Below are 23622 nucleotides of genomic sequence, written 5' to 3' on the forward strand. Positions count from 1 at the left end.
GAGAACCCTTTCAATAGGATCATTCAATTCTTCTAAAAAATGGTGGCATTCTTTTAAACTTTTCTTCTTTCAGAAGCAGCGGTTTACTGGGTTAATCTAAAAAATGTGAACCCCCTACTTAACTTCCATTTTTCTGCACAGGACCATGAGAATGGATTAGGTTATCTTTCACATTTCCAAGCAAAATTCAAACAGCCCCTTGAGAGTAAACAAGCAGAGCATTGCATTACCCTAATAAAGCTGTAGGTTTCATCACATGCACCAACAAATCTACTGGCTAGTTTTGCACTCTCACAGAATTTTACACCTATACCGAACACTGACATAGGAAACTCCCTAATATAAAGCAGCGATTTTCAATCAGTATACTGTGGCACACTGGTGGGACACAATTTTTAAAACATGCAGTACCCGACTAGTCAGGGGGACTGACCTCTAGCCCCCTTAGATTGTCAAGTTAAAAAAGAATGGATCAAAATACCTATTTTTGGTCAGATTGGCAAAACATTACTTTTTGGTGTGCTGCAGAATTTTAGTAATTAGTTCATGTGTGCCATGAGATGAAAAAGGTTGAAAATCGCTGACATAAAGCCAAAAGCGTCTATCTTATGAGTAACGCGACACACCACCATTTATAGTCTTCAAACATTATTGCACTTTAACTTTTAAATGTGACAATGCATTCATAAGACATTCTGCAGACTAGTTTTAACAAATTAAAGAACACTTTTAAGCAGACATGACTGTCCTAAATTGTTTATTAGGTAAGAATTTTACAAACATTACTTATATTAGCGGTAACGGTGGAGCTGGAGAGTATTGCGCCTTCTCCAAGCTGCACGGCGAGAACCACCAATAGTGTGGTGGAACTTGTGGCCCTTCCCAAGGCCACGGCTCTTGCGGCCCGCAGATGTCAGCCCTCGCATCTCCCTGTGCTTGTGGACTGGTTTGGTGATCCATTGAGTGTCAGGATTTCTTCTGATAGCTTTATGGAATGGATCAATGAGGATAACCTCAAAGAATTTGTACGTGGAATCTTCACCAACCCAGTAAGAATTCAGGACTCTCAGAGCCCCACAGTGGCGTCCAGCTCGCTCCTAGAAGAGGAAAAAAGGTCAGCCTCCCACATTTCCCTAGTAGCAAATTCGGAACCAGGAATTCTCTTTAGTTCACCACTAGACAGACTATGGTACATAACCGTAAGTATGAAAAGGTAAACTTACTATTCCCTATTAGCCCCTATCTAATGAATGGGGTTTGTGAATGCCTTTAAGGAAAGAATATCTGGCTGACAAAATTTAGGATTCTGGAACTTACCTTTTTTCTAATACAATAGAGAAGGGGGATCAGCAAATTTCTTACAAAAACCTTAACTTTTAGCATATTTTAGGCACTGCAGGCCACAATGGTCTCTTTTGCATAGCTTTGCCTTTTTACTGTCCTTGAAAGGCTTAGATTCCAAGGTTCACACTAATCATAAAACACTTTCTGACAGTTATGAGCAAAGACAAGTTAGTGACAGACTTAAAAAACTCACAAACCCCATCTAAACACCAAGGGCTCACCTAGGCATAAGTTAGCTATCAGAAAAGTTGCACAAATCTGTCTACATCACCTCCAGGAGGTAACCAATACAACTGCTTCTCAAAAAACCACTTACTTCGGCAACAGACTGAAGACTTCGAGCAAACTTCAGCTGGTTAACACCGTGATGGACAGGCTTGCCGTAGGTCGCACCCTTAGGAACAGGGCGTTTGCGGCCACCACGGCGCACACGAATCCGATAGATGACATAACCTATAAACAAAAATTAGGGTGATTTTTATAAAAACCATAGAGTGCAAGACTCAATGACATGTCACTTTTGCTCCTACATCAAATACATTCAGACCATAAGTCAAATACTACAGACCCAGTGATGGTAAAACTAACACCAGTTTGAGATTCCCTTTTAAAAAACACAAAACAGTTATTTTTCAAATCCTTTGTTTAACCACACAGAGATAAGAGATTAACTTCTCATTCTAACTCTACACCGTTACTTTGCTTTCGTCCAGACTAGTGCAAATTTGTAATCTACAAACACACTTGCTAGAGCAGCTAAACATCTATTTACCGGTCAACAACGTCCATGTGTTGACAGCTGAAGACAGTCGCTGCCAAAGAGCTACGTGAAGGAAGACATGGGGGCAATAGCTGCTCTTCCTGCTCACCCTTCTCTAGCTTTTCCCGGGGAATACAATTTTATCCAAGCATCCAGGCACAGACCACTCACCTTGCTTGGCCTTGTAGCCCAGCCTGCGCGCTTTGTCGGGCCGGGTGGGGCGGGGGGCCCTGTGGAGCGCAGAGAGCTGGCGGTACTGCCAGCAGCGCACCCGGAGGAGGAAGCGCATTACATCCGACTGCTTCTTCCTCCATAGCTCCTGGATGTACTTGTAAGCGCCCATCTTGGTTTACCTTTGAGAGAACACCGGGTACTGAAGACTGCGTACGTCCATCTTAGTTCCCCACCAGCCACAAGGCATCCGCTGAGGATGAAAATGGCTCTGCACGAACTGCAGTGCAAAGCTAGCCTAACCCCCACCTCTGCGACCCCAGAGAGGGCAACGCAGGAAGGCCGTCGGCGCCTTTTCTTTTTTTTTCCTTCCCCCTGCACGAATGAATGGCGCCAGACTTAGGCCCTGAAGGGGCGGATCACTGCGGCAGGCGGCATCCCCAAGGGCCCGGCCCCGTCTGCAGAGACCTCGCCGACAATACAGGGGAATGTTGCCGCCGCCAAAAGGTTAACTCCCCAGGAAAAAGCATTTACTCTACCCAGCCAACCGACTCGCTTCAGGAAGCCCTGGCCCTGCTTGCCCTGCTTCCTATTCCTCTGCCCCATGCCTCCCTTTCCTTCACGCTCTGGGCCCAGCTCGAATTCGCGCCGCCATCACACCATCCCCCCCAGCCCGCTCCGGCGGCCGCCTCTCCATAACCCCGTTGCCCCGCATCCTAATCACACTCACGCCGCACAGGAGGCGGGAGGAGCTCTGAGGACGCACGGTCCCCGAGCCTGGATGGCCCGGGCAGAGGGAGATGAGCGGCGGATGAAATAGCGTATATCTCCAACACGGCTTACCTGATGGCTGCGGCCAGACGGAAAGGAAGAGCCTCTCTCCCACAATCCTCTTTGGGCTCCTCCCCCCACTTCAGCGAAACTCTTTCCGGTAGAAAGCGGCGGCCTCCCAGAGCCTCATGGGACATGTAGTTCCGGCAGAGCGCCTGGTGGGCGGAGTTCCGCCAGGATTGGGCGCAGTCTTCCCCATTGTCCCGCCCCTGCTCCTCCAGGCGACAGACCTTGCGGAGGCAGCGGCGGGCGTTCCAGACCCGCTGTCGGGGGAGGAGGCGAGTTGGGGGCGGGGCTCCAGTAGCTGAAACTTGCCGGGGAGCCGGGCTGCGAAGGCGCCGCTATCCTCTGGGTCTGCGGAGGGTACAGGTCTGTGTCATTTTGGTCTGCCGGTTCGTCGCTTCCCGCACCGCAGGCTCCTCGCTCGAGGTGTCGCTGCGGGCATCGCAGTCACCTTTCTGCCCCAGGACGGGCGCGGAGGTCCGGGGCCCCGAGGTGCTCTGACGGACCCCCGGACGCTGCCCCAGCCGCCAATGGTCGCTCCGGGTCCAGGGGCTTCGCGGGTGGGGGGCCCGCGGGCCAATTGGGCTTTAGCCCCCGCAGGGCCAGTGACGCGGGGTTTTGCCCCGAAATGGGTCCGGGGGAGGGAGAGTGCTTTTCCATCCCCGTGTCTTCCCTGCGTGAGGATTTGGTTCCAGTGTTGCTACGTCAGAACCACAATTTTTTTAGAAAAACGCAGTATTTATTTGCCAAGACCTGGTTGGCAGGTGCGCGTGTTTAGGGAAGAAGAAATGCTGAGAAAATGCTGGCTGTTTGTGTTGCGTTCTTTATTAAAAATAATGGTTTACCGGCTTTTTTTTTTTTTTTTTTAGCGTCTCCAGAGTATTTTCACTTTTAAAAAATATATTTTATTGATTTTTTACAGAGAGGAAGAGAGAGGGATAGAGAGTCAGAAACATCGACCAGCTGCCTCCTGCACACCTCCTACTGGGGATGTGCCCGCAACCAAGGTACATGCCCTTGACCGGAATCGAACCCGGGACCCTTGAGTTTGCAGGCCGACGCTCTATCCACTGAGCCAAACCGGTTTCGGCGTATTTTCACTTTTAACACAATGGTGTGGTTTAATTCTACAAATTCTAAGTTTAAATGTGGCCAACATTTAAGAGAATCATATTTACCTTCTAAATCATTAGAGGTTTTGGTTATTTCGCTCCTATTTCCTATTTTACTTTCTTTTTTTTTTAAGTCAGGTTTATCATTCATTGTAAGAGTCCTCACATAGTTCACTGATTCGATTAACAGATATTTATGAAGTTCCTGACATGTGCCAGGCAGGGTCCCACCAGCTGCAGATGCAGCCGTGGTCAGGGCAGCTGGACCAGCTTTCTTGGAAACGGGCACTAAGCATAGTGTAGATGCAATACTGGATGGTAAGTGCTGAAGACAAACGGTGAGGGATGTCAGAGATGGGGAGTGTTGAGGTGGCAGTTTTGGATGGAGTGTTCACGGTGAGTGTTTGAGGAGTAAGGTTTGGAGAGAAGACCTGGAAGACGAGAGTGGAGATGTGGGGACCGCTTTCCGTCCGAGGGACCAGCGCCCAGGCTGGAGCCATGTGCCTGGATTAACACCGGAGCAGCAAGGAGGCAGTGTGGCTGCAACCAGCCACACGGGACTAGGAGATGAGAGACAGGTGAAGGTGATGAGGACATTGGGTTTCCAACCGGCATGAGATTGGCAACCACTGGAAGATGTTGAGCAGAAGGATAACTTTGTGTGGCTTCCATATTTTTTTTAGGAACCCAAAATTAAACATATTTATTGAGGACCACAAGATGCAAGCGATATAAAAATGAAAAGCTTATTTGGGCCCAACCTGCGTGGCTCAGTGGTTGAGCATCGACCTATGAACCAGGAGGTCACCACTCAATTCCAGTCCGGGCACATGCCTGGGTTGTGGACTCCATCTCCAGTGTGGGGTGTGCAGGAGGCAGCTAGCTGATCAATGATTCTCATCATTGATGTTTCTCCCTTTCTCCTCCTCTCTCTTCCTCTCTTAAATCAATTTTAGCCCTAACCGGTTTGGCTCAGTGGATAGAGCGTCGGCCTACGGGCTAAAGGGTCCCAGGTTTGATTCCGGTCAAGGGCATGTACCTTGGTTGCGGGCACATCCTCAGTAGGGAGTGTGCAGGAGGCAGCTGATCGATGTTTCTCTCTCATCGATGTTTCTAGCTCTCTATCCCTCTCCCTTCCTCTCTGTAAAAAATCAATAAAATATATATTTTAAAAAAATCAATTAAAAAAATATATATATATTAAAAAGCTTGTTTGGCTTTAATTGGTTTTTCTTTCTCTTGTCAAATGGGGGTAGCTTTCACATTTTTAAAGGATCATTTTTTGGATTGTAGTTTTGAGGCTAAAGGCAAAGGGGAAAGTGGAAGCAGACTAGTGAGGAGGTCGTATTAGTTTCCTGTTGCTGCTGTAACAAATTATAGCAAATTTACTGGCTTGAAACAACACAAATTTATTGTCGTATTATTCTGTAGGTCAGAAATCTCATTAGACTAAAATCAAGTTGTTAGTAGGCCTATGTTCCTCTTAGAGGCATGAGGGGAAAATCCATTTACTTGCCTTATCCAGCTTCCAGAGGCCACTGGTATTCTTGGTTCCTGACCCCTTTCTTCATTATCAAAGACTAGAGGCCTGGTGCACAGGATTTGTGCACTGGTGGGGGGCATGGCCTGTGGGGATGAGCCCGCTGTGGGAGCGCCACTCATCCTGGTCAGCCGAGCGGCTGTGGACCTGCCCTCTGAGTGGCTGCTCCCTCTGTGGGAGCGCTGCTCATCCTGGTCACTGTGGGATTGCACCGACTACCAGGGGGCAGCTCCTGCGTTGAGCGTCTGCCCCCTGGTGGTCAGTGCACATCATAACGACTGGTCGACTGGTCATTCCACCATTTGGTCGCTGGGCTTTTTATTATATAGGATTAGCAGTATAGTATCTTCAAATCACCATGTCTCCCTTTCTGACACTCTTGGCTCCCTCTCTTATAAAGACAGTTGTGCTTACATTGGGTCCACCCAGGTAATCCAGGATGATCTCCTCACCGTGGTGGTCTTAGTTTAATCAGAGATGCAGAATACCTTTTTCTTTTATCAAGTAAATACTCCCAGGTTTGGGGGTTTATGACATGAATGTCTTTAAGACCAGGTAAGGGAAGTTGATCCCTCAGACCCCTTCGTTAATGATGGGAAGTGGTAAATGGTTCAGCCTGGATGTTTCAACCTCGTAGAGGATTTACTGATGGATCAGATGTGGGGTGTGAGAAAATGAGTCAAGGCTGATGACTGCAGACAGAGTTGGATGAATCATTTGGAAAGGAGAGTCTGGCGTTGTGAATAACCACTGCCAATTTCTTAATTAGATTTTGCAGTTTTTAATTTGCAGTTTCTCTGTTAGTTTTGCAAAATTTGGATTGGTATTTCCAATTGATTTTGAGAGTCCCGAGGGTAGGGATCATTTCTGGTTTTGTTTGTTTCTAATGCCTGGAACTATGGTAATGTTTATAGAACTAAGCTTTTAGTAGTTTTTGTTTGAAAATCTGAGTATATATAAGCATAACTACTTCCTTATTTGTAATGTGAGTCCTTGTCATTGTTACCATATATAGAAAATAAACTATTTTTGAATGTGCATTTAATGATATTCATTCAAAATCTTACAGTAGATATTCATTTTAAAAAGAATTCATACTTTTTAATAAATGGTAGCAGGCCACTGATGTTCAGCTTTATGTAGTATTATTGTTTCCCACTTGAAAATAACTAGGTACCTAGGATGTTTCAGCTGTGCTTTGGTCAATCACACACCATTTTATCTTTTTCTTTTTAATGATGTAAAGTATTTAACATGGTCTATTGTCTTATCTCTTTCCTTCTCTTTTCTAAAAAACCTTAAAATCCTTAGCCAGTGTTTGAGTTATCTCTATTCAGTTACTTTTAATGATTGTCCTTGATGGAGATTTCTGTGGTATACTGAAACAACCCCCTTCCCCATTTATTTATTAACACATAAACACAAAATCCTATATAATAAAAGCCTAATATGCAAATCGACTGAACGGCAGAATGACCGGTGGAACAACTGGTTGCTATGATGTGCACTGACCACCAGGGGGCAGACGTTCAACGCAGCAGCTGCTCCCAGCCCACAGGCTTCAGGCCAGCCAAGGCGGGTGCCAGCGGGGACTGCCCCCCCCCCCCCATCACCCTGCATTGCCCCGCAGAGGGAGGCAACTGACAGTGGTGGCAGGGGGCGGGGCAGGCCCGTGAGTGGGGGGGGGGGGTGATGGGGTACCAGGCCTAAGCCGTCAGTTGGACATCCTTAGCGCTGCTGCGGAGGCAGGAGAGGCTCCCGCCACCACCGCTGCACTCACCAGCCGTGAGCCTGGCTTCTGGCTGAGCGGCGCTCCCCCTGTGGGAGCGCACTGACCACCAGGGGACAGCTCCTGCGTTAAGCACCTGCCCCCTGGTGGTCAGTGTGTGTCATAGTGACCAGTCGTTATGCCGTTTGGTCGATTTGCATATTAGCCTTTTATTATATAGGATGATATGATATTAAAATAATCATAAATTCAAAGGTATGTGCAGAAAACCTTTTAAATCAGGCCATAGGCCCTAACCGGTTTGGCTCAGTGGATAGAGCATCGGCCTGCGAACTGAAAGGTCCCAGGTTCGATTCCTGTCAAGGGCATGTACCTTGGTTGTGGGCACATCCCCAGTAGGAGGCGTGCAGGAGGCAGGTGATCGATGTTTCTCTCTCATCGATGTTTCTGACTCGCTATCCCTCTCCCTTCCTCTCTGTAAAAAAATCAATAAAATATATATATAAAAAAAATTAAATCAGGCCATAGTTGCTGACAAAGGAAATAGCATGCCATATATGATCAGTGTTACACAGAGCTCTGGCACTGAGAATTTTTGTATTGCAGTTATGTTGAAAATATAAAGAAAATAAAGTGATTATCATTTCTCTACTAATAAAATGTAGTGTACTACTCTGGAATTGAATGCTCTGTTACTACTGTGCTACAATAATGCTAGCATTAAAAATTTTCCTGCCCTGGCTGGAGTGGCTCAATTGATTGGAGCCTCGTCCTGTACACCAAAAGTTTGTGGATTGATTCCCAGTCGGGGCACGTACAGGAGGCAACCGGTCTATGCTTCTCTCACATTGATGTTGCTCTTACTCTCTCTCTTTCCTTCCCTGCCTTCCTCTCTCTCTAAATTCAGTAAGCATTGCCCTGCCGGTGTGGCTCAGTGGTTGAGGGTCAACCTATGAACCAGGAGGTCACGGTTCGATTCCCGGTCAGGGTGCATGCCCCGGGGTGGGGGTGGGGGGAATGCAGGAGGCAGCCAGTCAATGATTCTCTCTCATCATTGATGTTTCTCTCTCTCTCTCCCTCTCCTTTCCTCTGAAATTAATAAAAATATATTTAAAAAATAAAGAAAAATCAGTAAGTATGTCCTCGAGTGAGGATTAAAATTTATTTTTTCCCTGGAAAAAAAATTATTTTTCCTGTCAGCTGATTAGTGCTGATTTGGGTCATAAAAATTACAGACTTTGAGAAAATAAAGTAGGAAAAGTCATTTATTTATTTATGTATTTTAAAATATGTATATATATTTTTATTTTTTAAATATATTTTATTGATTTTTTACAGAGAGGAAGGAAGAAGGAAAGAGAGTTAGAAACATCGATGAGAGAGAAACATCGATCAGCTGCCTCCTGCACACCCTCTACTGGGAATGTGCCCGCAACCAAGGTACATGCCCCTGACAGGAATCGAACCCGGGACCCTTCAGTCCGCAGGCCGACGTTCTACCCACTGAGCCAAACCTGTCAGGGAGGAAAAGTCATTTATTAATATTTTCAGTGTATTGATGTATAATGCACATGTATGCACAGAAAGATAACCAGCATCCTTTTTATCTGAATGCTTATTTGAACTTTCTTATTGTAGTTGCTTTTTGACTTTGAGTAGTTCTGATATCCCTTTTAGTCAGTTATTGCATGTTCTACAGTTCTAGGTCAGAAGAGAATTGGGGGACATAGAAGCTGGTGGGAAATAGCAAAAGGCAATGCGGACTTTGAATTCTCTTATGAATATATGCTGTTGTATCTATTGAGCCTTTTTTCCTTTCTGCCTTGGCTTCTGGTACCTTGCCTTCTGGAAAGTAAAAGCTTTGAGGAAAATTGAAGAAAATGTTACCTGATCTTGCTCTTCCTTGGATACGTTAGGAAGCCAGGAGAGAAGAGTTTTTCTTTCTAGTTTAAAGAGTTTGAGCAATTTTTCTAGCATGAAGAAGTATGACAAAAAGTATGATTAAGAGATCCCACATGGCTACCAAAATCCAATTTCTCACTCTCCCAAGACTGACAATAGCATGAATAGCATTAAGGCTTCTTAAAAATCGTGTCCATTCTCTATCCAATTTTTTATCTTAATGTTTCCTTAAATTTTTACTTAAATTTTTCCAGGTAAATATTGATGAGCAGGCAGTCTCTTTCAAGGATTGGTTTCATCTAGGATTTGACTCAGATTTCTATAGAGTTAATTAGTATTGAAATAGTCTCCGTATAAACGGTGCTTATTATTTTTGAAAGCCTACAAATGTGTATTTATATCTGTATTTGAGACATCTATTCTTACATTTATGTAGATTACCCTTGCAAAAATCGGTAAGAAACTGGTAACACTGACTGCTCCAAGGTAGCAAATGGGAGACTAGGAATAGGGTTCGGAAGAGTATACCTTATTCTGTATATCTTTTTTTAAACTTGAAATCCCCCTGTGTATGTATTACTTACTAAATTTAAACATAGAAAAAGGAAAGGTTGATTCCAATGCATACAATTTTAAGGATATTCTGTTCTCTCTGCAGTGCTATCCTGAGACAAGATGGGAAAGGGCTGCAAAGTCGTGGTTTGTGGCTTGCTGTCTGTGGGGAAAACAGCAATTTTGGAGCAGCTCCTTTATGGGAATCACACTATCGGTAAGATTATTTTTTCTTAGTTCCTCTGTAGGTTCTGGGAACTGCCAGGGGTCTTTTGTCGGTCATACTAACCTAACGATGGGGGACAGTACCCAAAAGTGAAATCCAGAGGGGCCAAAAGGATCATAGAAGTCAGTTGAGGTTGAGGGGGGAAATAATAGGGGAGAGAAAAAAAACCATCTTTTATGTAGTGAAATTCAGGAGTGCTTGCTGTAAGTTATACCTTTTATATATATGTCGTTCCCTGTGATCTCGGAGTCATAGAAGCACTGACTTAATACACTGAATGGCCGAAACTGGTTTGGCTCAGTGGATAGTGTGTCAGCCTGTGGACTGATAGGTCCCAGGTTCTATTCCGGTCAAGGGCATGTACATTGGTTGCGGGCACATCCCCAGTAGAGGGTGTGCAGGAGGCAGCTGATCGATGTTTCTCTCTCATCAATGTTTCTAACTCTCTATCTCTCTCCCTTCATCTCTGTGGAAAATCAATAAAATGTATTAAAAAAAAAAGAATACACTGAATGATCTTATTCTATGTCGAACATGACTTTCCAATACAGCTGTATAGGTTTTCAAAATGGAAGAAACAGCTGTTTGCTGCAGTGTGACCTACTTTTGTGAATTGGATTATCTCATTCATTTATTCATTCATCGAGCTGAGTCATTATTAAATACTTGCTATATGAAACAGGCTGTGATGCAGCCTTGTGAGAATACAGAGGTGAAGAAGACAGCATCTTTGGCTTTTAAGGAGGTCACACATTGCAAATTAGAATTAAATGAGGTTTGTGTTGGAGAGAGAAGTAGAATCATAGGTCTTTGAAGTGTTTATCTCTGGCAAGTAGCTTAGAGCAGCCGTCGACAACCTTTCAGACCTCTCGGATCACCGACCGCTGGCTTAGAGCACATTTCTATCTCACTTTTAATAACTATTTTGATGAGCTCTGCTTCTCTTCCACCATCCCAAAATATTTAGCAATTTTGGTTAAATCCATATTCGATTTTTATTATGGTGCCTGTGCTAGCGGTTCTCAAATTTTTTGGTTTCTAAATCCCTCCTGCCACAAATGCTGCACTATTCCTAATATTTCACCTCCAGATTCTAATTTATGATTGTGCAAAAACCAAATTATGCCCAGAGGGAAACAAAAAAAACCCTTTACCCTCCTAAAAGTCCAAACAGCTTTTGTTTATATAGGCTATATTTTTACTGTATTAGAAATTAAAACAGAAATTTAAAAAGTACTTATTACTTAAAATAATAACAATAAACATCACATACCAAGATAACACATTTTAATGAAAAATGATGTCTTCAAAATAATTTAGTGAGAAGAGCACTGATTTACATTTTTGAAAATCTAATGTCCAGCGGGGTTATCTACTTCCTTCTGTATTCAGTCTGTTGTGATATGTTGCTTTAGTTTAAATATATGAAGAAAATCTGGCCCTTTCAGTATGGAAATGTGTGTTCTTTATTTCTGAATTATTTTGTTGATGCTTTTTCCCTTCTCTGTGCTGGATCTTCCAGACTAGTGATCTAATCTTTTAATTTCTTTCCTGTTTTCTTTCAATATTTTGTTCCACCTTTTGAGAGTTTTCCTTATCTTTATTTTCCAGCCCTTGTGTTGAGTTTTCACTTCTTCATATCCCGTTCTTATTTTATGGATGTACTATCATATTTCTTTGAGTATAATATTGGGTAATTTTATTTTTTTTTTGGTAAGTTTCCTTCTTCCTGCATTCTTTTTTCTATAAGGCGTTCTTTTCTGGTTTTTGGTCTCCCTTTTACTCAAGCATCTGGTAATCCTAGGTTGTCTGCTCATACGGTAAATAAGAATAGAGGATTAAAACATTAATTGAAAACTGTAAGTATGTGGATAGGATTTATGACTTTGAGCTTCATAAGGTGACCTGGGTGGGGCATTCTGGGGGGAACCCTAAATATTACCATATTTAGTATTTTATCTTTTTCACTGGCCAGATTCTCCTAATTCCTCAGCCTAAAGGGAGTTATAGACTAGTTGAAGAGACAAACCTGCACAAATGAAGCAAAGTAGGAATGCATTTTACAAGGATCACCCAGGCAAGAAAGGGACTGAAATTGGGACATCAAATGATGAATTCATTCATTCAGCAAACATTTACTAAGGACTTCCTATGTCTGTAAGTCAATTTGTTAGACCTCAGAGCTATCAAGATAGATTAGCTAAAGTCCTGGCTCCCAAGGAGCTTACACTCCAGCCTTGGAGGGGACGAATATGAGAGATTTAAGTATTAAATGGTGTTACTTGTAAAAGGCACAGTAGGAGCAGAAAGGAGGGAAGGGGATAATCAGGAGAGGATCCATGGAGTTGACATTTGAGCAGTCTAGGTGGGATACAAGGTGTTTATTGAACTGTTGCAGCAGTTCAGGTGCTAACACACCAACGGGCATGGAAGGCGGCAGTGTATTGAGCAGGTGTTTCAGCAGTAGAGTGCCTAATGTATGATAACTTTCACCCACACTTTCCTTGTTTAAAGAGAACTCTAAAGACTGCCCAGGTAGATGGTGATCCAGGGGAGAAAGCTAGATGGAGAAACAGGTATGGGGAGAAAAGATAACAAGTTTTGTTAGTTGGGAGTACTTGCAGGACATTCACATAAAAGTGAATGAAAGCCTGGTGCTCAGGCCCAGACTGGACATATAACATGTTTTAAAATATATTTTTATTGATTTCAGAAAGGAAGGGAGAGGAAGAGAGAGAAACATCAATGATGAGAACCATTGATTGGCTGCCTCCTGAACCTCCCTCTCCCTACTGGGGATTAAGCCCGCAACCCAGGCATATGCCCCGATCGGGAATCGAACCTGTGACCACCTGGTTCATAGGTCGATGCTCAACAACTGAGCCACACTAGCCAGGTTATAAATTTTTGAGTTCCATAAACAGACCTTGGAAATAGAAGAAGTTGTATAGGAAAAAAAAAAAGGGCAGCAAATTTACCTCAGGTCCTGTCCTTGGCTCTGATGGAGATGAAAATGGGACCACTTAGTTAATGAAGCTACTTTTAAAACCAGCCTTTAATCTTCCAATTTAGGTATTCAGTTCTTTGACTCTTCTTACAGTAACTTTTAAAAAGTATGTAATATTAAATCATTACTAACATTTTATTTCTATACCGAAGACATGTTGTTGTTGTTTTTTAAAATATATTTTATTGATTTTTTACAGAGAGGAAGAGAGAGGGAGAGTCAGAAACATCGATGAGAGAAACATCGATCAGCTGCCTCCTGCACACCCCCCACTGGGGATGTGCCCGCAACCAAGGCACATGCCCTTGACCAGAATCGAACCTGGGACCCTTCAGTCCGAAGGCCGACGCTCTATCCACGGAGTTAAACCGGTTTCGGCCAAAGACATGTTTTTAAAAAGCATGTTCGTCATTTACTGTAACAACTACCTTTCATTTTAAAGAAGTTAGTAATGGAAATATGATTCTTACATGTAGTAAATAGGAAACCTAGAAAGCCAACAACTTCTAAAGGACATGAAAATACTCACAGTTAGTACAATGATTCGACATTTGTACCCATGAGAGTAATTCATTTTTCATCCCAGGAATGGAAGATTGTGAAACAATGGAAGATGTGTACATGGCTTCAGTGGAAACGGATCGGGGAGTAAAGGAACAGTTACACCTTTATGACACCAGAGGCCTGCAGGAGGGCGTGGACCTACCGAAGCACTATTTCTCATTTGCCGATGGCTTTGTTCTGGTGTACAGCGTGAATAATCTTGAATCCTTTCAAAGAGTGGAGCTTCTGAAGAAAGAAATTGATAAGTTCAAAGACAAAAAAGAGGTAAGTGGATATGTGAAAAATGCCACCTATGAATCATAATACTATTTAAATTGCAGCATGGAATTTGGGTCAGTTAAAATATTTTTAAAGTATCACATTGTATTCACAGTATCTATAATCTTTTTTTTTTTTTCCCTCTCCTTAGCCCAGGAAATACAGGACTGACTGAGTTCAGTAGGGCCCAGCATTTGACTTTCTGCCTCTGCTTGTTTTCATGTAAAAGCTGAATTTTAGTGACTCCGTATCTCAGGTTCTATATAGGTAGTTCACTTCATAGTGTGTGGCATCACTGTTTCCTAGGGCTCTTTATTGTCTCCTAGGCTAAATAGGATTCTTGTCTTTAGCCTTGCAAAATAAATTTTTTTAAAACTTAATGATTGGATTCTACCCATTTGACACTTAAAAATAAGATCCTGCCCTGGCTGGTTTGGCTCAGTGGATAGAGCGTCGGCCTGTGGTCTGAAGGGTCCCAGGTTCGATTCCCGTCAGGGGCATGTACCTTGGTTGCGGGCACATCCCCAGTAGGAAGTGTGCAGGAGGCAGCTGATCGATGTTTCTCTCTGATGGATGTTTCTAACTCTCTATCCCTCTCCCTTCCTCTCTGTAAAAAATCAATAAAATATTTAAAAAAAATAAAAATATGATCCTTACCACGGTCCGTAAAGTCTCATATGACTTGGCCAGGCCTATCCTTTCCATCTTATCTTCATCATCCTGTTCCTTTGTCACTGTACTCCACTGACACTGGTCCACTTTCTGTTTTTCCAACATGATCATTTTGTTCCCCTATTAAGTCCTTCTCAGTTTCTGGTTCCCACCCCTGGAACTCTCCTATCGCAGATCTCTTTCCAGAACTTCACATGGCTGACTCCTCACCACTTAGGAGTACCTCCTATGATGTACTGGTTAACAGCGCTGGCTAGATGTTCTTAACCTAGATTTTTACATTTCACTTTTATGTTAAACTTTTTATTTTGAGATAACTGTAGATTCACATGCAGTTTTAAGAAATAATAGAGATCTTTAGCTGGAGTCCCCCCAATATTAACAACATGCAAAACTGGAGTACAATTTCACAACCAAGATATTGACATTTATGTAGTCAAGATACAGAACATTTCCATCACCAAAAGGATTCCTCATTTTACCCTTTTATAGCCACCACCACTTCTCTCCTATCACCACGCCCCCTTTGTCCCTGACAAACACTAATCTGTTCTCAATTTCTCTAACCTTGTCATTTCAAGAATGTAACATAAATGGAATCATACAGTATGTAAACTCTTGGCTTTTTTCACTCAGCATAATTCTCTGGAAAATTATCCAATTACTACACATATCAGTAGTTCATTCCTTTTTATTGCTGAGTGGTATTTCATGGTATGTATGTACCAAAGTTTAACCATTGACCTGCTGAAGGACATCTGGATTGATATTTATTTTTATTATTTTGAATACTTATTTACTTTGTGAATAGATAACATCAATGATGAGAGAATCATCGATGTCTAAAACAACATTTCCTCCCACCTCCACCTCCTAAGTTCTTCTAGCTGGGCTAACAAGCAAATTAGCAGAGACAGATGAATAGGAGAAAATCCAATTTTTAATACATGAACCCAGGGAATTCACATATGCTTGAAAATCCCAAAGACGTGAGGCAGCATTGGGTACCTATTACATTTTGGACAAAGGAGGAGGAAAACAGGATCTTAGATTTGAAAAGTGAGAATGGTGATTTACGGGTAGTTGAGGAAGAGTGGAACACATGGCAGGCAAAACCTTGCTAGGCAACTCAGAAACAATGGGACCCGGGGTATCTAGCTAACAGGCTCCTGCTTGGAGTCTTCCTGTCTGTGGTGGTTATGCTGAGGTCCCCTTCCTGAGGCAGGCTTTGCCATCTGAATCTTAGACAGGAGAGAGTCAGAAGTTCTTTCTGAGTCTTGTTTCAGAAGAATTGGGTTTAAAATCACTATTTCAATAGGCAAAATTTTTGGTCCCCTTCATTTTCAGTGCAAGGTCTTTTCACCTCCTTTGTGAAATTTATACCTAGGTATGTTATTCTTTTTGTTGTAATTGTAAATGGAATTTTCTTCATTTCTCTTTTAAAGTTTGTTGTTGCCCTAGTAAGTTTGGCTCAGTGGATAAAGCGCAGGCCTGTGGACTTAGAGTCCTGTGTGATTCTGGTCAAGGGCATATATATATGCCCAGGTTTTGGGCTCGATCCCCAGTGCGGGGGGGGGGGGGGCGGGGGGGGGGGACATAGCATGCAGGAGGCACCCGATCAATGACTCTCTCTCATCATTGATGTTTCTCTCTCTCTCTCCCTCTCCCTTCCTCTCTGAAATTAATAAAAATATATTTTTAAAAAAGTTTGTTAGCCGAAACCGGTTTGGCTCAGTGGATAGAGCGTCGGCCTTCGGACTGAAAGGTCCCAGGTTCGATTCCGGTCAAGGGCATGTGCCTTGGTTGCGGGCACATCCCCAGTAGGGGGTGTGCAAGAGGCAGCTCGTCGATGTTTCTCTCTCATCGATGTTTCTAACTCTCTATCCCTCTCTCTTCCTCACTGTAATAAATCAATAAAATAAAAAAAAAGTTTGTTAATGTATAGACACAACAGATTTTTGTATATTGATTTTTATCCAGCAACTTTATTGTTTATTTCTAATAGTTGTTGGTGGTCTTTAGAGTTTTCTATATATAAAGTAATGTTATCCACAAATAGTGAGTTTTACCTTTTCTTTTCCCCATTGATTTTTAGAGAGAGGGAAAGAAACTTGGATGTGAGAGACACATCAACTGGTTGCCTTCCCCACTGATTCCAACTGGGGCCAGGGATCGAACCAGCAACTGAGGTACATGTCCTTGACCAGGGACTCGAACCCACATCCCTTCAGTCCATGGGCCAACACTCTAATCACTGAGCCAAACTGGCTAGGGCAGTGAGTTTTACTTTTCCCCCTCAATTTGGATGTCTTTTATTTTTCTTGCCTAATTGCTCTGGCTAGGACTTCCTACAATGAATAATCATTTGCATTTACTATTTTGTACACTTTAGCGTATAATTGTAAGATCAAGCAGCAGGGGTTCTTGAGTCAAAGAGTAAATATAATGCCTTCCATAGGAATGCTATGAAAAGACCTGTTTCTCCATCCTTGACAACAATGTGTGATTAAACTATTGGGTTTTGTGAATCTTCTGGGTGAAAATGGTAATTTAGTAGTTCCATTTCCCTTAATTGATTGAGGTTGAGCATCTTTGGGGTTGTTTTAAAATGATCACTTTGGCTGCTGTCAACAGACAGGGACAAGGTGAGTAGTAAGGACCTTAGCTAAAATGCTACAGCCCTGGAGCACTTAAACACTGACCCCATTGGAGAATTGAAGAGAAACCAGCAAAGGAATCTAAGTGGCCAGTGAGGTCGGAGGAAATCCAAGAGATAAGGGTGTCCCAGAAGGCAAGGAAGACACAGGGCACTTTAAGAAGTAAGGAGTAATCAAACTATGCCAAATGCTGCAGATAGGTAAAAAAAAAAAAAAAAAAAAAAAAAAGGATAAAGAAATGGCCAGCCTTCAGTAAGTTGGAGGTCTTAACTCTTATAGTAAAACAGTGAGATAAAGTCTGATTGGACTGGATGTAAGAGAGAATTGAACACAACTCTGCTAGTTTTGCGTCAAAGAGTAAACATATTGTCTTATAAAAGGAACGGAGAGGAGCTGGAGAAGGATTTGTAAAGAGGCTTGTTGTTATTTAGATGAGACATATTGTGTGCTAATGGGAATGATTCAATAGAAAGAAAACGGATACAGAAGAGGATGATACAGGAGTGACATCCTTGTCCAGGTTGAGGATGGGTGCATGGGCTTGGAAGACCTGCGTGGTGGAAGCACGTGCAAGTTCTCTTCTCAGTGCTTGTCTTTTCTTACTGAAATTGTATGGACATTCACTCCGAGTAAGATGGGTGACGGAAGAGATGTTGGAGGTTGGGGAAGAGGGCAAGGTAGATGTCTTAGTTCCAGAGTAAATGTAATATATTTGCTGGAAACCACCACCTCACCCGAGGTCAGTGGTCATGAATTTGGGTTTTTCTACACACGTTCAGTAAGTGATGTAGGTAGAGTCCAGAGTTAAATGTAATCACAGTAGGGGGGTTACCAGGTGAACACAATAGGATAATGACAGCAATGGAGTGAATTAAAATAACCAAAGCTAGGTGAGAAACTGAGATGAGAGGGGTTGAAGGACAGTGATTAAGGTGGGAGAACCAGTGGATGGTAGGTCCTTGTGGTGTTTAGAACTGTGGTCGGGTGTTAGGAAGAGAGGCCAGAGTGGGATTCCCGGAATTGAGTTCATAGAGGGGAGCAGTTATAATGGTAAGAATTAGGATGTGTTCATGGTTGTGAATGGCTGAGGTTAGGAGAATGATTAAGATCTTTAGAGACAAGGTTACTGGACAGGTCACCCACATGGCTAGTGAAATCACTAGGAATTATTATTTTTTTTTAAATTTCTTTATTGATTAAGGTGTCACATATTTGTCCTCATCCCCCCATTCCCATCCCACACCCCTCCCCATGGATGCCCCAACCCTCTGTTGAACTTAAGCATTGGTTAGGCTCATATGCATGCACACAAGACCTTTGGTTGATCTCTCCCTCCTCCCCCCACCCTCCCCTATCCTCCCTCTGAGGCCCGATAGTCCGATCGATGCCTCCTTGTTTCTGGTTCTGTTCTTGTTCATCAGTCTATGTTGTTCATCATTTCCCCTAGATGAGCGAAATCATGTGTCACTAGAGATAAACTTATAAGAATTGAATGTGCGACGAGCAATAATAGTTATGCTGACAGGCAAATGAATCAGTCTGTAGTGAGTTTCTTTCTGGTCCAACAGTTCTTTTGGGACCCAATATCAATGTCCACCAGTTCCTTATGTGTACATGTCGGCACTGACCCCTCAGCTCTGGATGGTGGACAAATGGTGGTAATGCAGGTCCGACTCCCTCTGGTTTGGTCTCGGCCGGATCCAGGGGCACGGCTTCACCCGGATCCAGGGGCCCACGGCCTCACCCGGACCCGGGATCCAGCCTCACCCGGATCTAGGGGCACACGGCCTCGCCCAGACCCAGGATTCAGCTTCATCCGGACCTAGGGGCGCATGGCCTCACCCGGACCCAGGGGCGCGTGGCCTCTCCCAGACCCAGGGTCGCGTGGCCTCACCTGGATCCAGGGGCCCACGGCCTCACCCGGACCCGGGGCCCAGGCTCACCCGGATCCAGGGGCCCACTAGGAATTATTATGAAAGTAGTGTGGGGTGACCACAAGCCAGGTCTGTAATGAACAGCAACAAAATGGGGGTGGGAAGCAGGTAGTAGCAGAGAATAGCAGCACCAGCCTCCACAGATTTAGGGTTTTTAGGGAGGGACACTGTTGGAGGCAGGAAGTCTGGGGCAAAGTGGAACAGTCTGTACAATTGGGGAGGAACGAGAGATTAGGTCAGACTAGGGGATGTATGTGAAGATGAAAATCTAGGTGATGAAGGTTGATAGGAGGGCTTGGAGAGACGGTTCCTGCTGAGAAATGGGCGACTTGCCAGGAAACCCAGAGCTCCAGGAGCACAGCAGAGGCTCAGAGGCCCTCGTTCAAAGCTGTCCCCGGAGGAGCAGCCAGTGACGGCTCCTGGTGCACTTCCTCCACTCGCACGTGATTGTTCCGTTGGCTTTGCAGTCAGTGTCTGAAAACCTGGTGGTTTGTCCTCCTTCCTTTCCCTCCCCGGGGGCTTGTGACTGCTGGTTTTTAATCCCCTGAAACAGGTGCCTGGTGTGTAGGAAGCATTTATTGTAAAATGTTCCTATTGGCCCATGTGTTCAACAAGTATGTAGTGCTTGCATCGGGTAACTTCCTATGATTAGGAATAGTGTGAACAGAACAAAAATTCCTCTTCTCATAGAACTTAGATTCTAGGGGGGGTGGAACTCCCAGCTCTGGGAGTCCTCTGGTGTATTTTGAAGTAGGTGTAGGGAAACAGCACACAGTAGATATATAGAGAAACTGAAATGGAGGCCTATTTCAGTACACCTTTGTCTGTATCCTAGGTATTAATTTCCCCAAGTCTAGCTTTCATTCTGAGGTGTTACTTCACCTTTTGCTAATTTAAGATGTTTCAGAACAGCCTGTAGAACATCTGCATCTTTAATATTTATCTTTGTTGTTGAAAGTATTACAGGTGTCCCCTTTGTTTTTCCCCCATTGACCCCCTCCATTTCATCCCCACCCCTCCCAGGCATTCACCACTGTTCCCCGGTTAATCACCCCCTCCTATCCCTCTTCCCCCACTTCCCTCTGAAATTTGTCCTTCTGTTCCTGGTTCTATGTCTCTGGATCTAGTATTCTGTTTTATTCCACATGAGTGAGATCATGTGATACTTTTTTCTCTCTGATTGGCTTATTTCACTCAGCATAATACTCTATAATACTCTCCAGGTCCCTCCATGCTGTCTTAAAGGGTAAAAGAGCCTTCTTTTTAACTGCTGCATAGCAATCCATTGTGTAAACATACCACAGCTTTTTTATCCACTCATCTGCTGATGGGCCCGTGGGCTGTTTCCAAATCTTAGCTATGAACCTCTGTGTTTTTAACAGAAATGCATTACAGAAGGAGTCAGGTTTGTGTCCTACTATTTTGTCATTCAGGTTACCTCTGAGAATCAGTTTTGGAGTAGCAAATGGTTAAATGGGACAATTTTCCTTATTTCTCCATTTTGCCTAGGAACTGATGATGTTGGCAAAGTGTGATCTTTTTATCCCTTTTTCTTTTCAGGTAGCAATTGTCGTATTAGGAAACAAACTAGACCTTTCTGAGCAGAGACAAGTGGATGCTGAAGTGGCACAGCAATGGGCAAAAAGCGAGAAGGTGCGACTGTGGGAGGTAACAGTTACAGATCGGAAAACTCTGATTGAACCATTCACTCTCTTAGCCAGCAAACTTTCCCAGCCCCAGAGCAAATCCAGCTTTCCTTTGCCTGGGAGGAAAAACAAAGGGAATTCTAGTTCTGAGAACTGAAAATCAGTTCCACAATTGTTTGTTGAATAGCAACTGCCCTTATGTATCTGTGAACATATTTAAAATAGGCCATTTGTAGCTACTTTTGGTCTGGTAGAAATCCCTAAGGAAGCAATTTAATGCATGTAAGGCTATGATTAAATTATGTGAGCTAAGCTTATTATTATTGCCTGATATAAAATAATATATTTGCATTCTGGTTGCTTGAAACTTGTCCCTGATACTAGCACCTCTGTTATTTATATATACACACCTATAAGTAGTGTCCCCCCCCCTTTAATGTTTCAAAAGCTATCATTCTGTATAACTTTATGCATTCTTAGCTCAAACATAACTTTGTTTCCAAAAAATTCACAAGTCATTTAATGCCTAGGATTATAAAATGGCATTTTTTGTGTGTCCAAATTGGATCAAACAGTAAACTATTTGAGTGCTAAGTTGAATTTTATCTAGAGGAGATCTTGCTAAATAAAACAAACCCTGTGGTTTAGCTTTGTTCAAATTACACATTTAGCATGACTTGAGGTAGTGGGGTGGTAGAAATATATTCAAATTGTTTCTTTAGAAAACTGGTAGGCACATAAGGACAGTAAATCTTCTGTTTTCCACAAGGAATACTATATCTCCTGGAATAGTTTTCTGGACATGTAGTCCTGTGGATAAAATGTATCATAAAAATACTGGAGTACAGATAGTCTTCAAGTTGGATATCTGAGTTTGTGCTAAGGTTCTCTGAAGATTTTTGGCAAGCTCGGAGCAACAGAGCTCACTGTATTTAGCAAATTTCAATTTTATAACTAATTTTAAAGGTAGGAAACAGGCTACTTAGTGGTTTTAATGTGAAAGCAGTTAACTATTTGATTTAAAGATGAAATAAGCTGTTCAGCAAAGAAATGTGAAAATAACAAGTTTTAACATCTTCAATGGAATGCTTTTAGGTTAGGCTAGTGCTACCACTGCATAATTCTTTAAAATTTCTCATCACAAGGACATTTTTTGGTCTAAAATTATTGCTCAGATAAGGTTAAGCCATTCCCTATCTGCTTTCCCACTTACAGCTTTTTTCCCTATGTATTTTACATAGGAAGATAAATACTTTTACAATTATTTTTAGATAATATACTAGATCATCTTGCAGCTTTGCTTTTTTCTACTGAACTTAGATCTATGCTGGAATGTTACCATATTCCTTTTAAATGCTTAATGAATGTGTGTGTACCTTCACCCCATGCACCTGGGTGAGTTTCTCTGGAGTACATACAAAGAGAATTGCCGCATCCTGTAGATATGAACACTTAGGTGCTGTCAGATCGCCCTCTGATGTGGCTGCACTGATCCATCCATGAGAGAACCCATTCTCATGTACTTGCCACCACAGCATCTGCAACTTGGAAATGCTTTTTAAAAGATGCATCTTTGAGTCCATTTCTGAAAGGTGACAGGTTCAATTATCTAACCTCTTCTAAGACACCGCAAAATCTACCCTGCAAGGCTGCTGTATAAATTAGAGTTACATACCAATCCATTCAGTTTGCAATTACGTCTAGGTTGCTTTATAGCAAAGATCTAGTTTAAAAGAAAGAAAAAAATAAATACAGGGATGTTAGGTGGTTGTTTTAATATTGTTTATTAGCACAGTAACAAATGCAGACTTAAGTAGTCTGCAACATATAACCAATCCACTGAGCAACTCCTATTCCACGCCTTACAGTTAACAGCTTAAGGTATTTTACTACAGGTTTTCACGAGTCCTGATTCAAACCTCTAATCTTTTCACAATAAAGTAGATTGGCATATAAAATAAAATACATAACTACTCATTTCCTATAAGTGTCATATAAGCCACATGTCCATTTAACATGAGATGACAATCTCTAAAAACTGTTAAATATCAATATTCCCTCCCAAGAAGGGAAAACAAGTTTCAATTTTTCTAAACAAAAAAGTATGCAGTCTGGAAGGACTTTCACAGAAATGGCCATGTGTGTAACCTGCATAAAATTAAGCTGGCTTAAATTTACAGACTACAAGCAACCGAATCCAAAGTCTATTCTTCTCTGAACTACATTTTAGCTTATATTGCAGAACTAATGACAATTTCAATGTTGCTATTACCAGTTCTGTCTACTGTAGCAAGATACCTTAAGTTACAACAAAATCTTAGGAAATAAGACTGAATAATATCTGTTATAGAAATACCCTACTCTTTACCAACTCCCACCCTCCCCCACCCCTTCAAAATCATAAGCAGCTCTCTGTGACAGACAAATAATGTAAGAATTGTGAAAACCCAATTTATGTAGCGTATCTCTTGGTCCACTGTCTGGCCATTCTGTCATGTTCTGCTCTGTTGGTCATATACTGAGTGGCAATACTTCCCACCAAGGGGTCGGCTGGAAGAAAAGAATGTAGATTACTTTGGAGAAAGGAAAATAATACTTTAAGTCTTAGCAATTAAATTACTGGCAGCTTCGGAAGAAATGTACCAAGTACATGTGATCAAATCCATCTTTGAAATGCCACTTTATCATATTTTTAGTTTAAAAAACTACTCAGA

At 42.6% G+C, this 23622-nt stretch overlaps 3 protein-coding genes across 5 annotated transcripts in view; 1 reads left to right on the forward strand and 2 right to left on the reverse strand.

The window, feature by feature from the left end:
* Nucleotides 1-3200, reverse strand: RPL15 (ribosomal protein L15). Of its 2 annotated transcripts, none has more exons than XM_079795318.1 (4): nt 3119-3200; nt 2276-2457; nt 1661-1797; nt 1-1097 (listed from the first exon to the last, which is right to left on the reverse strand). In XM_079795318.1, the coding sequence occupies exons 2-4, from the start codon at nt 2445-2447 to the stop codon at nt 792-794; spliced, it is 615 nt and encodes a 204-aa protein (XP_079651444.1). In that variant the 5' UTR covers nt 2448-2457; nt 3119-3200; the 3' UTR covers nt 1-791. The 2 variants fall into 2 exon arrangements, with proteins under 2 accessions (XP_079651444.1, XP_079651445.1); XM_079795319.1 differs by having other exon boundaries at nt 3006-3137.
* A 196-nt stretch (nt 3201-3396) lies between these two features.
* Nucleotides 3397-21225, forward strand: NKIRAS1 (NFKB inhibitor interacting Ras like 1). 2 transcript variants are annotated; one of them, XM_079795642.1, is made up of 4 exons: nt 3397-3475; nt 10051-10161; nt 13764-14005; nt 20823-21225. In XM_079795642.1, exons 2-4 carry the CDS (start codon nt 10068-10070, stop codon nt 21063-21065), a joined length of 579 nt encoding a protein of 192 aa, XP_079651768.1. In that variant the 5' UTR covers nt 3397-3475; nt 10051-10067; the 3' UTR covers nt 21066-21225. The 2 variants fall into 2 exon arrangements, with proteins under 2 accessions (XP_079651768.1, XP_079651769.1); XM_079795643.1 differs by lacking the exon at nt 3397-3475 and having other exon boundaries at nt 9901-10161.
* Nucleotides 21226-21360: 135 nt separating this feature from the next.
* Nucleotides 21361-23622, reverse strand: part of UBE2E1 (ubiquitin conjugating enzyme E2 E1) — a 59087-nt gene continuing 56825 nt past the window's right edge. The window contains exon 6 of the mRNA XM_079795641.1: nt 21361-23458. Within this exon, the coding sequence (XP_079651767.1) occupies nt 23361-23458 (98 nt within the window). The 3' untranslated portion in view covers nt 21361-23360. The remainder of the gene's footprint in view (nt 23459-23622) is intronic.

The sequence above is a fragment of the Cnephaeus nilssonii genome (genome assembly GCF_951640355.1).
Source record: "Cnephaeus nilssonii genome assembly, chromosome: 17".
Lineage (NCBI taxonomy): Eukaryota > Metazoa > Chordata > Mammalia > Chiroptera > Vespertilionidae > Cnephaeus > Cnephaeus nilssonii.

Coding starts and splice junctions, on each gene's coding strand:
- RPL15 (XM_079795318.1), bottom strand. CDS start 2,447: ATGGGCGCTTACAAGTACATCCAGGAGCTATGGAGGAAGAAGCAGTCG. Junction 1,798..2,275: donor GGGCTACAAGGCCAAGCAAG/GTGAGTGGTCTG, acceptor TTTTGTTTATAG/GTTATGTCATCTATCGGATT. Junction 1,098..1,660: donor GTCTTCAGTCTGTTGCCGAA/GTAAGTGGTTTT, acceptor TTCCTCTTCTAG/GAGCGAGCTGGACGCCACTG.
- NKIRAS1 (XM_079795642.1), top strand. CDS start 10,068: ATGGGAAAGGGCTGCAAAGTCGTGGTTTGTGGCTTGCTGTCTGTGGGG. Junction 10,162..13,763: donor TTATGGGAATCACACTATCG/GTAAGATTATTT, acceptor TTTTCATCCCAG/GAATGGAAGATTGTGAAACA. Junction 14,006..20,822: donor AGTTCAAAGACAAAAAAGAG/GTAAGTGGATAT, acceptor TTTTCTTTTCAG/GTAGCAATTGTCGTATTAGG.